This window comes from Gavialis gangeticus, unplaced genomic scaffold (assembly GCF_001723915.1).
Source record: "Gavialis gangeticus isolate Ggan-Ray unplaced genomic scaffold, GavGan_comp1, whole genome shotgun sequence".
Lineage (NCBI taxonomy): Eukaryota > Metazoa > Chordata > Crocodylia > Gavialidae > Gavialis > Gavialis gangeticus.
In genome coordinates, this window is record NW_017729016.1 from 7,051,702 (window position 1) to 7,064,076 (window position 12,375).

At 51.5% G+C, this 12,375-nt stretch overlaps 1 protein-coding gene across 1 annotated transcript in view; it reads left to right on the forward strand.

The window, feature by feature from the left end:
* Positions 1 to 12,375, forward strand: part of USP31 (ubiquitin specific peptidase 31) — a gene marked incomplete at its 5' end in the record, with an annotated part of 46,402 nt that overhangs the window by 13,277 nt on the left and 20,750 nt on the right. Inside the window, 2 exons of the mRNA XM_019512592.1 lie at positions 11,514 to 11,651; positions 11,896 to 11,984. Coding sequence (XP_019368137.1) covers positions 11,514 to 11,651; positions 11,896 to 11,984 — 227 coding nt within the window. The remainder of the gene's footprint in view (positions 1 to 11,513; positions 11,652 to 11,895; positions 11,985 to 12,375) is intronic.

Consider the following 12,375-nt stretch of genomic DNA (forward strand, 5'->3'; position numbering starts at 1 on the left):
TTTTGGTTTGGAGAGATCTGGGTTTTGTCAAGAGGAAATGGGACTTGCTGTTCACAGGATGCTATAGTCCAGCAAAGTGAGTTACCTTATTTAATGGTCAGGAGGGTCTGAGCCCATTTCATTTGCTTTTACTGCTTATCTGTTGCTACTAGGAGACTCCAGGCATCTTTCAAAATGCTAGCCATAATTTGCTGTCTTTCTTTTAAAATGCTTTCTGGAACAAGTTTATGGCTGCCTGGGATAGGTTGTTGCTTTGATCTGTCAAGTCCAGTGACTTACTGGGGATTTGAGGGGTTAGACTTTGGTGGTTAGGTGGAGAAAGACAGAACCTGAAAGTGAGATGCAGGAGATGCTGACTCAGGTTTGTAGTGTGGGTTTTGCACCAAAGAGGAGTAGCAATGCAGCCTGACATCTCCAGAAGGCAAGGAACTAAATGCAGTGGATGCCAAGGAGGAGGAAGGAAAGAGAAATCAATGTGGAGCAGCATTGTGGCTGTGCATTGCTTTGCCAGCTAGCCCTAAAAGCTTTTGTTAATTAGATATGTGATCTCGGAGGAGGCTGGAAGCTGGAATTCACGTCACATTCTCTGGGTATGACCTCCGATATCCTCAACTGTCGCGGAAGTTCATGGGGAATTAAGCACCGAACCAGCCTTTTCTTAGTCTCTGACACCTGTTGTAAGGGGTGAGAGACTGCCTTGTTCTTGTGAATTTAAACTCGGCCCACGTTCTGTCTGAAGTCCTGGTTGCATTAATAAATGGTTTGCCAAAGGCTGTCCTGTTTGAAAACCTGACCTTCTTTTTTAAAAAGTGGAAGTAGGTTATTTTTACTTCTGAGCGTGATTGATCTCACTGTTGACCACATCTAAAGTGGATGGGGCCATAGAGGAGAGGGAAAGATAAGGTGGTGCCTTAGTGGGCTTAGTCTTTCTGGAGACGGGATGCTGTGAACAAGGCAGAAGGCTGAGAAGGGGAAATGGAGGCATGGGGATGAGAAGTGCCTGGCCCATGATGACACGGCAGGTCATAGCGGAGGACTCTGGTCCTGAGTTCTGTTCACTAAAGCATGCTGCTTTCTGTGCATCTTTACTTTGTGTCCTCCTGTGAGAAGAGCAACCTTTTCTCTGTCCTCAACAGCATTCTGCCCACTGGTGTAGAGATCTGGGTTTGGCCAGCGGGTGCCTCGCTGACTGCGCTCAGCAGCATCCCAAGTCACTTGGCCCAGGCAGAAAGTTAACTTGATAGACAAGTTGGAGTCAGTGCGGTACTGACGAGTTGCTTTTTATTCTTTAACAAACTCGGAGCAAACTAGAAATGGAAGCCAGTCAGTGCAATAGCAGCCAGGTTTGCCAGACTCCTGGCAGGGGGCTGACGGGAGGTGCCCCGGGGATTTGTAGCCTATGCGGGCTGAGAATCCACTGTTCCTCTGATGTCAGAACCTATTGAACCCATGATGTTTCTTGAGGGGAATGAGCAGGCTACAGTGCTTGCCTTTCTTTGAACAGTACCTAATGTGAGTCCCTGGCGGTGGCACGCTGCCACTGAAGTGCCCACCATTCCCTTTGCAATGCCATGCTTTGTGCTGCCTGGTAACGAGTCTTGTTGACAAGTTTAGATGTGGATAAAGGTTTGGAAAGCGGCTCCTGGCACTTTTGCTTCCAGTGAGGAGATAAAGCCTGGTTCATCTCTGTGCTGGCTGATTGACAGAGATTTCCTTTCCAAAAGACAGAGTTTTATAACCCAGTAATAGAATTCAGTAACCGGGGGAAAGGGTTTTGTTAATCCCCAGTAGATGCACCCTGTTTTTCACTCCTTGGGCAGCGTGGATGGTCGCCAAGTGCACTAGGAGAACCCGGGGGGAGCCAGCCTGATAGAGCGAGCCATGCATCACTTGGAGGCAAATCCCAGAGCTTTTATGCAGCGCAGGGGCGTTACGTGCATGTGGCTTACTTTTCTGAACTGAATCCTTAATTCCACGCACTAATACTGGATAGCTTGGTGCTTGCTTGGCCAAGTGGTACGGCCTCTGCATGTGAAGGCTAGAATTGGTGTGCAGGGGTTGAGTGATGCAGTGCAAACTTTATTGGCAGCAAGGGAACCCAGCAAAATGTGGAGCAAAAGTCATTAAGGGGACTGTAAAACCAGCTATTTCTCAATGAAACAAGTACACAGAAACTGCCTTGTAATGTAAAAAGCACGGTGAAGTTGCTGTCTTTGACCTAGGAGCTGCTTTGGGATTCATTAGGATATAGTAGTCATGGGCAAATAGCCATTTCAAACACAACATCAGCACTTGAAAGCCGTTTGCTTTCTGGCTCATGCTAAATGAGATTAGAAATTGTGATGAAGTGAGTCACGGTTTTGTGGCTGTCTGGTCCCTGTTGGCCCCTGCTTTTCAGTGTTCATTCAACAGAGCCAAGCCCCTTGCAGACAGATCTTTTTCCAGTGACATTAGGTGCTGTGTGAATGCAAGTAAACCCAGGCCTTTGTAGGGCAGGATTAGGAGTTTTAGGAAGGTTGCAGAGGAGACCACTTCAATTATTGTCATGTTGTTCTTTAAATATTCCCCATATAGATCTGCCTTGCATTGAAAAAGGAGAGCAATCACAATCAGCCCCCTCCTCTGCAGGAGAAGGGGGGTTTATGTTGGGGTCTAAGCCATGACCAACATCTGGATACCCATCCCAGGAATGACTCTCTCTGAATCAGCTGGAGGGCAAGGGGGTGCCAGGCTTCTGTCTGCTGGTGCAGGCTGGGCCTGCTGGGATGAATTCATGGTTTCTGGAGGCCTTTGCAGAATCCAGCCCAGCCCAGCAGTGTGACCGACCTAGAGTTCATCCCATCTCCCAAGCTTAAGGCCACAATCCCTGCCAGAAAAGCGCATCAAATCCAAGGGCATCAGCAACCCGCAGTTTAACCTGCAACCTGTGGTGGCTTGGATGCTCTTCCGTCTGTCTGCTGCTATGGCTTGATCATTTTCCCCATGGTTTCCTCTGCTTGTCCCTTCATGCTGGGAAGCAGGAGCCTCTCCTTTCCCCTCACCCTTCCATATCCATGCCCTGCTCTGTCCCCTCTTGCCCCGAACTGCATTTCTCTGTTGCTCGCTGCCTGCTCGTGGAAGCTGAGTGGTTGGAAGGGAGACTGGTCCATCTGTTTCTGCCTCCCTTGTGCTGGCTGCCAGCAGCTGAGCCAGCTCCTCCTCTGTAACCAGAAGTGGTGCCAGTCCCTTGGTGGCAGGGTCAGCTCCAGGGTTGGTCAGTGGCCAGGAAAGAGCAAAGCAGTCGCTGCCTTCCTCTGGGTTCAGCATCACGGTTCCTCCAGGAACCTCATCTCCTTGGCAGACAAGTGGAAGTGCGAAGCTTCCCCTCTTGGTTGTGTAATGTGTGTGTTACTGTTTTCCAAGTATTCCTCTGCAGAAGCAGCGGTCTCTTCTCCCTTCATGGAGCTGGGAGGGTGGTGCAGGGCTGGGGCTGCTGTGCTGATGCCAGGCCCAGGTCGGCGCCCTCTCCTACATGCAGCACGAGGTGTGGGTGAGTAAAGATTCCTGTCTCCCCAGAACTTTGCAACACGCAGAGAAAGGGAAAGAATAAAACCCCTTTCCCGATAACATCTGTGCCATTGTGTTCTCCAGAACTCTCATCCGTTCATGCATCGAATCCTTTCCACACCTGTTTCCTATCAGGCATGCACTGGAAAACAGGAGGCTGACATTTCTTTTCCGTTAAAATCTCTGTGCTCAGTGGAACAGAAATGGCGAGTGGGAAGCCAGTAATTCTCCTACCATTGGAATGACTTGTTGGTTTGTGACCAGAGCAAGAGGTGAACACTTCTTGGGCTTTCTCTACACTTGGGTAGCTGCAGACTCAGCATAGATGGTTTGGGGAGGGGGGTGAACAGTGACTTGCTTTGTACAGTGAACTTGCACTGCGGGCTTGTGTTGCTGTGGCTGTCCCTCTGTCAGCAAAATCCCCAATGTGCTGATCCCTAAGAGTTGCATTATCCTTGCCCTTTCCTTTCACTTGTCTGTGGCTGCCGCTCATTGCTGACAGCGGCGTGATTGCTCGCCTGTTGCGACTTGCAGAGCTCCCTGCTGCCGTGTCACTGAATGAGCACAGGTTTGTGACCCAGTGACATGGAACAAGAGGGACTGTATCCCATTACTGAGCCATTGCATTATCCAGAGTCTGATCTAGCAAGGTGAGAAGAACATAAGACATGCTTGTAAATGATGCTTGCTTTCTTGCTGGGATTGGTACCTGCTCCTCGGCCGGTGCAGGGTTCTCTTTGCTGTATGACAGTTGCTGCTGCAGCCTCTCAGTGTACTGGAAGAGAAGCAAATACAAAGGTTTAAGTAAGAACAAACCCACTTCAGAGTAGTGGCAGGAAGCGTGAGCAATCCTGGGAACATGCTGCTGCTGTTAAAGTCTCCCTTGAAAAGTAGCTCTTAGGAGGGAATTGCATCTGACACTCAGCATCGCTTCCTGAATCACTTCTAGCAATCTTGCAGTCTGTCTTCATAGGCAGCTCTTTATTTTCTGCCCACTCAGCCCTTCTCAGCACTATGGAGACAGCCACAAGGATGATCATGGGGACTCCAGAGAGAGGAAGGGAAGGTGATAAGACCCAGCATGTGTGGTTGCTGCTAATCCCCTGGCTATTATCTCTGTGTGTGGAGAGTGCAGTGCTGTGTAACTTTGCCACAGAGTTAAACCCTGGCAAAGTGTGTTGGTCAGATCCCGTCGGGCTTTTGCTTGGAGTGAGGCACAGGCAATGTTTAGGAGGAGCAGTGAGAAATGCCAGCCTGGATCTGTGTTCTGTGGTGACTAGCTCTTTGTGGGCACAGAGTGTCTGTACCTGAAATGTCCCAGGGCATTTCTCTTACTTGGTGCCCTTGTGCACAGCTCAGCTGCATGATGTCTTCCTGGTGAGCTAGGGTGGGAAGCTGAGCAGCAGGGCTGCTGCGGGCTCCCAGCCAGGGCTGGGGTGGAGGCAGGCTTGGGGGGAGGCTGGAATCGGTAGGGTGTGGGGGAGCTGGGAAAAGTCCTGTGCATCTTCGAGGCTTTGCACTTCAGGCCTGCCTGGTCTGCCCTGCTAATCTCTAGTGGTACTGCATCACCTCAGCTGCTCGGTGTGGGTCGGCTCAAAAGTTTTTTGTGCAAGTAAGATGCTGCTGCTTCGCAGACAGTTGACCTGATGCACAGCACCCTACCCAGGAAGTTAACATAATATGATAATTGTTGCCCTTGTAAAGTGCGTTTGATTAACCAGTAGCAAAAAGTGATTGCCAGGAGATCCTTCCCTTGGGAGATGTGTTTTCTAGTGTAGTCTGTCAGGGATCTGCCCTTGGACCACTGTCACTTTGTCCTTATCAGTGATCTGTAAAACAATTATGAAATTGCTGCTGGCAAAACTTGGTGCGAACTGGGGGAGCGGCCAGTAAAGGATGGGGATGGGTGGGTTGTGCAGCCCCACCTGCATCCTCTGGTAAGGTGAGCTCCTTTGAGCAGGCCTGAATGACCTTGCCTGAGGCTGCACGGACCTGGGAACAAAGAGTGGAGGCTGCAGCTCGGGATGGGGCGCTGTGGTTGAGTGTCATACGGTGAAAAGGCAAGGTTTTTGGGTAGATGTGATATCTCCTATTAGACCAGCTGAGTAGTTGGAAAAAAGTTCATAGTGAGCTTTTGGGCGCAGTCGCCCTTCGTCAGGCATAGGGAGTCTCTGTATGGTGAAAAGGACTCGGCAGGTAACTGAACGTGTGCTCGCAGTGCCGTGTGGTAGGTAGGGTGGGTGAATGCGATGCTGGAGCAAAATGTCAGTCTGACCTGTGTCAGCATTCAGTGGGGGAATAGTTCATGGTGTTTTAAAGCTGTTGAGGGCATCTGGCTCTGCGAGCATTGAGAGCTAAACTACCGTAGAAACAACGGGCTTGTGTCCTGCAGGCTACCTCTGCCTGCGTGTGCTGGGTTTCTATTATAACTTCTCTTGCAGGCTGCTTGGCTTCTTTAATGCGAGAGTCATCACTGTCTTGTCCCACACATCCTTTGATAGATGCATGTGTGTATGTGGGATTTGGTGGGGGAGATATCAGACAGGGAGCTGTTTGTCCGTGTAATCATTGCCTGTATTTTCTTATTCTCACATGGGAATATTGTGTGTAAAAGGACAGCTGTTAACTAGGAGTCCCTGCGGGCAGGAGAAAGACGGAGCCCACAGCTTTTCTCTCTTTCTGGCAAGTCGGTTCACACAGCTGAAGTCTCTGAGGGTCAGGTACTCCGGGGTGTCAGAGAGTTCCTGACATGCCAACGGTCTCCAAGTCTTTTGCCTGCCAAACGCATGGTCCTGCTCTACCCAGGTGAAACTGCTGTGGGCACTGGGGTGACGGCTTGGTCTTCCTTCATCCATGGTGGCTCTGGACTTCCAGCAAGCAGGGCAGCGGCACTTCTGCTCTGCGGTTTCCTCCGTTCCAAAGCAGCCGAGATGCCTGATCCGTGGGACACCAGCGCGCGCTGGCTTTGGGCTGCATCCCATCGCTGGCCCAGAGGCTGACCTCCCTGTCTCTGTTTGTGGGCTCTCCCCAGAACTCTTATAGTTCAGATGCTACCTGGAGGTGGCTGTCCCCATTCTCTTCAACTCTTCTTTCCACAGCAAAGGAGCAGCAACGTGCATTGATCTAGGTGCAGGGGAAATCTGGTCCCGAGTGGCTGTTAGCAGAAGCTGGGCTATCACGTGGTGACCTGCAGGCTGACCACAGCAGAAGCTGCCCCATGGTAAGAGGCTCCCAGGAGAGGGGAGCGCTGTTGTAGGAATCTTGGGTGAAACGGGGCTGTTTGCTGTGGATTAGTGTCTGCTTGTTTCCTGGCGTTGCTGTTCTTGGCTGGAAGCAAGAGAGCTGGCTATTAATGCTGGCTGCTAGCCAAGGCCTGCCCACCAATGCCATGTTGCAAGGATTTGGTCCTTTAAAGGTAGCCGGGAGCTAGGACTTCTTGCAGTGAAGTGCAGCGTTGGGGCCGGTCCTGCTGCAAGCAAGCCTGTCCCTGCAGGAGCTGGGAGGGCGAGTGCTAGCGCGTCCCTGAAGCTGCTGCTGAGCTGGGCACATCGCAGGTGCTGACGGTCTGCCAGGAGGTGCAGTGTTTTTCCCCGGGCGTGCTGCGAAGGGCACAGGCTCCCCCACCCCACAGCAGCCTACTTTGCTACGTCTGACTCAGGCAGTCCCACTGTCTGCCATGTGTTGTGTTTGCCTGCGAGAACAGCTGCATGTGGGCGCGTGCACCTCTTTCCATCCCCGGTGTAGTGTCCTAGGGGTAGGAGTGCTTTGTGTGATCTTCCAGTTCAAGCCTGTTTTGTCTTCCCTAATTCCCCTCCCCCTCAAGAAACAGGCAACTGAAAGGAACCAGTTGGTATTTTCCTCCCCATTGTCACTTCTCGGTGCTGTTTCACCCAACAAGGAGCCAAAGGTGGAATTGTAAAACCAGAAGAATGTGAATGTCTTGCCTGTGTGCATTGACAGCCTTCAGTGCTCGGAGATGGACAACAAAAGCCAGTATGGTTGCTTCAATATGTGTTGTTTTTCGTCGAGCATGGTTCATGTGTGCTGGCTTGTGGACCCTTCCCGCTGTCCTTAAAGGGTCCTGCTTGACTTGGGGAGTGGAAGAGAAGTGTTGTCTTCAAGGCTTTTCGGACAACCTCTTCAAACCTGGAAACTAGTGGCACATGGCTTGTGTGGAAGAAAACGGGGGTGCTGAGAAAAGAGCTTGCAGGCTCCTGCTTTGGCTTGGTCCAGGACTGCTTTGCTCTTGGCAGAGCCTGGCATGTCCTCTCGTGGGAGGTGGCCCGCCACTGTGGTGTGCCCGGCTTTCCTCAACTGTGAAGAGCTCTGCAATGCGTTTGGACATGCCGTAGAGACCTCGACACCTGCTGCAGGAGCTTTCTTCTGTATTGGGAGGGAGTGAAGAGGCGGCCACTGGCCCACTTCAAAAGTATGGAAGATGGATGTAGGCAGGGGAGCGATTCCTCCACTGCCCTGGAGCTTCTGAATCTAGCTCTTGCTCAGAGCCCAAATGTTGCTTCTCGATGTCGCTGAGCCAGAGCCGCCACCTTACAAGAAGCTGGGCAAAGTGGTTTAAACTTGCAACGTTTGCTGCAAATACCTAATGCCCAAGGCTATGTTGCCCGCTCTCAAGTGTTTTTTTTGCATGGCCTCTTCTTGTGTGGTGATGCCTCTGTGTCTGCCAGTTGTTTTCTGACACCTTACCTCTAAGTCCTGGGAGGTTCTGTCAACCCCATGAGCCCTCCTACCTTTCCTGGCCGTGGAGCCCTGCCCTTTTGGGGTGCAGGTGCTCTTTGTGGCGTTTCTTTGGTGTGTTTGAGACAGATGCCTGTGCAGATGCAGAGGTTTAAGGCTTTTGCAGATGGACAAACCCCATGGGACAGTATTGGGAGTGGATCGATCCCTTAGCCTTGCCTGCTGTTTCGGGGCATCTAGAGAAACAGCAGCCAGAGAAGAAATGTTAACAGCCCTTTCCCCACCCCCTCCTCTCTGGCCTCATTTCCTAAAGGGATGAAACAAGAAGCCCAACTTCCTTTTCTCACACCTGGTTTAGCAGCTGTTTAGGGAAGAGCGGAAGTGTGGGTTGTAGGAGTGCCCAGCCCTCCCTGCCAGTCCTGCAACATGCTGCCCAGCCAGCTCTATTGCCCTGGTCCTGCAGGGATCGCCTGCCCTGGGGCAGGGGACTTGAGGCAGTTGCTTTGGAGCGCCTTGCGCTGTCATGTCTAGTATGAAAAGTAACTGCTTCATCACAACTATTTGTCTTGTTACCTGGCAGCTGATAAGAGGTCACCATCTCCAGTGGGTCTGGCTCGTGGCATGGAGTGTGGTCTGAATGTGCATAATAACACTGGCCAAAGAGCTTGCCTGTTAATAGCATGGCAAGGCACTGGTTGTAGATCTTGGGTGATGACTTGGTGGCGAGCTCTCCAGGGCAGGGTGCAGTGGAGACTTGTCTTGGCTGGGCCCCCCAGGTGCTCTGACAGCGTGAACAGTAACAAGGGAGGGTTGGGCACTGGGAGCCAGAGCAAACAGGATCTGCTGCCGCACGTCAGCTGTGAAGGGGATACACTGGGTGGACGCAGATAGCAAACAATGTGCTTGGGGTGACTCCATGGCCAAGCTGAGCTCAGTGAACGTTTCTCAGAGGTGCATGTTGTATGGCCAGAGGGCTAAGCAGCCTATGGCCTCGTGAACAGCAGCCTGGGTTACTGGTCCCTGACATTAGAGGGCGGAGGTAAAGCTGACAAATTGCAGATTTTATTGCTCAAACTCCATCCGGCAGCTCCTGATTGTTTTTCCTCAGGAAACAAGCCTGAGCCTTTACCTGGGTGTGTGCATGGACTTCTGAGAAGAGAAGCTGCTTGGAAGTCAGAGCGACATGGGTGCATTGCTTCAGTTCCTGGCCTGCAGTTCTCTGGGTGCGTGCGTGTTTCTCTGGAGCCCTCACCCAGTCTGGAGCATTTGTGCTGGCCTAATGGTCCGTGTTTGTTGCTGATATGCTCTTCACTGTGGACTTGCCCCTGCCCTGTGCCCATCTTGCCTGCGTGTGCAGAGTTTGTCTGCTGCTCTGTGCCTGCAGTGCCCAGCAAAGCAGGTCCCTTCCTGTTGGCTCCTTGGGTGCTACTGTAATACACATGGCATGCAGTGAGCGTGCCTGTCTGCACGGCCTAGGGCAGGGTAGAATAATGTGAATATACTGGGACTAGGAAAATGGAGTCCAGGCTAGCTGGCATTTGCCCGTAGGGCTGTATGCTATGTTGCTGGGGAGAGCAGGCTTGGGGGGGCGGGGGGAGGGTAGTGCCTGTAAGATCAGGACTCTCCTCAGACTGTGAAGCTTCAAGCAGGGAGTAAAAGGGATCCAAAAGCCATGATTCTGCTTCATGTGCATACCTGTGAAAGATGAGAGATTTCCTACACACTTGGCTTTGAGCAGCATCGAATGCCCAGCGTGTGACATGTGCTCTGCTTTACAAAGGCAATGGAAGAGCTAATTCAGGCAACACCATCTAGTGTCGGTTGGAGCAGCTGATACTGTTCCTTAGGGAAATTTAGTTTTGATGGCATCCGCCTGGGACAATCGTATCCTCAATGGCAATGCTTCCAATCAAGAAAATAAGCATACGGTTCTGTGGCAAACTCCGTGGTCCCTTGCCTCAAGAAGCTGTTGTCAGGACTGGCTGCTGTGGGTATGGTGAAGGCTGCATCTGATGCTAGCGCAACACCCCCCAGTTCTGCACACTGGGTCCTTGAGGAGTGTTTAGCAAAGGAAAGCAACGTCCCCTGATGGTGAGGCCTGACTGATCCTAGGTAATGTGTTCAGTGCATGTGGCCCCTTGGGGGACAGGGTAGTCGTACCTGGAGTTTACTTACTAATCCTGATTTGCGTGGGGATTTGCGTAGTGATCTTCAAGGGTTGGGTATTCTAGATGGAGGATTATGTGTCTCTGCTCACTCCTGGCTATGTGACATAAAAACCTGAGCTTGTTGAAAGCAAATGCGGGAAGCTACAGATTTCCTACTTTGACTATAACATTAATACAGATTTTATAGTGACCTTTTATCCAAGAAGATTCAAAACACATTATAAACTGATTTATACCAGCCTCCCTACATATGACTTCACCTACCTCTGCAGTGCAGTCACCACTAGGTTAATCACGTCTGTTGGTTAAGTCGATGGCAGCCTGGAAGAGGTTTTGACACAGTAGAGTCCTGGTATTCTTTGGGAGTGCAGGGCCCAGCTGTCCAGTGAATCTACCTGCACATCTGTACAGGATCAGAGGCTTGATCCTGCAGACAGGTGAAATAGTGGTAGGCTGCAAGATGATTTCCCAGCTGGGCTCTGTGACTGCCAGTGCTACAAGCCAGATGCTGTGCTGGAAAGCAGATGCCCTGTTCTGTGCCAGCTGAACTTTGCTGGCCTGGCTACCCTGGAAGTGCAGATGGTTCCCAGAGATAGAACATTAATGCAGTAGTGGGGTTTTTGCTACTCTGACAGAAATACCAGGGCATCTTTTAAGAGTCATTCCTGGTCAGGACTCATCTGAATGGTCTCTGTGCCATTCCCCTCGCTGATTTAAGGTGCATCTGCCTGATTTCTGGCTCATGCCAGCATTTGCACATTGATCTTTTCTGCAATTATCTCGGGTTGTCAGTGCATCACTCATGCTGGGGTTACAGTAGTTACCCAGCTTCAGCCTCCCTGGTCAGCTTTCAGAGAAGGGAGCAGTGTTTTCCCCACTAATACTTTCCACGCCCTTGTAGCTTGTCCTCAAGTACCCCGAGAACACGTCATTCCTCTTCCTGGCGCACATGCTTCCATTAGAAAAGAAGAGCTGCGGGCTTCTGGAGGATGAAGTCTCTGCTTTTGAATGCTGTTCTCGGCCTAGGGGTTCAGTGGCTGGGGGCTCTGCAGTGAGGTTAAGGGGGGTTGCTGTGTTCTGAGACTCTCTGCTTTTCTGCCACAGAACATTGTGTCAAAGAACGCCATGCAGTATCGTGGGAACTCGCAGCACGATGCCCAGGAGTTTCTGCTTTGGCTCTTAGACAGAGTTCATGAAGATCTGAACAATGTAGTGAAGTGCAGTGACAGACCTATACTGAAGGTAAGGAGTTCTACTGCAAAGCGGTGGGGGAAGTGAAGCCATGCTCTTCCATGGACCTTGTCTCCTTGGCCTTCCAGCCATGATACCTTGGCTGGAGCAAAAGCACAGGCTGCTTGGTCCCACCTGACTGCAAAGAGCCTTCCCAGCCTGTGCATGGTGGCTCTGCCCCAGTAGCCATACAGGGCTGATATGAGACTCCTTGTGTGTACCCAGTGTGACTTCTGGACTTGCTTTTCCTTTTCAGCCACCCCTGGAAGATGATGTGCTGCTTGAGGGGCCGGCCTTTCCTGTCAGTAGTACTTTTGTGCAGGAGCTCTTTCAGGCACAGTACAGGTATGGTGGACGCTGCCTTGCGGGGGCCTCCTTGCCTAGCTGTGCATGCTCAGAGGTTCTTTGATCCCTGGGGTGAAGGGAGGGCATATTGGTGGGGTGCAGTGTTGTCGGGTGAAGGGTAAGGGGGGTAATGTGCAACTTCTGCAGTTCTCCAGCTTGTTTACAAGGTTGGGGGATCTTTCCTCCACCAGCCGGGCTCTGAATCTCCCCTGGGAAATCTCAGCCAAGTTCTTGCACCATCGTTAAGCTTAGTCACTTGGAGGAACGGTTCTACTCCCACCCGACCCATGGGTCACTTGCTCAGTGCGGCAGAGGTGAAGGCAGTCCAGCATCCTGGCGGGGGGGAAGTGGGGTTTGACCTCCCTGAGGTTTACCTGGGCTGTGTAGTCAG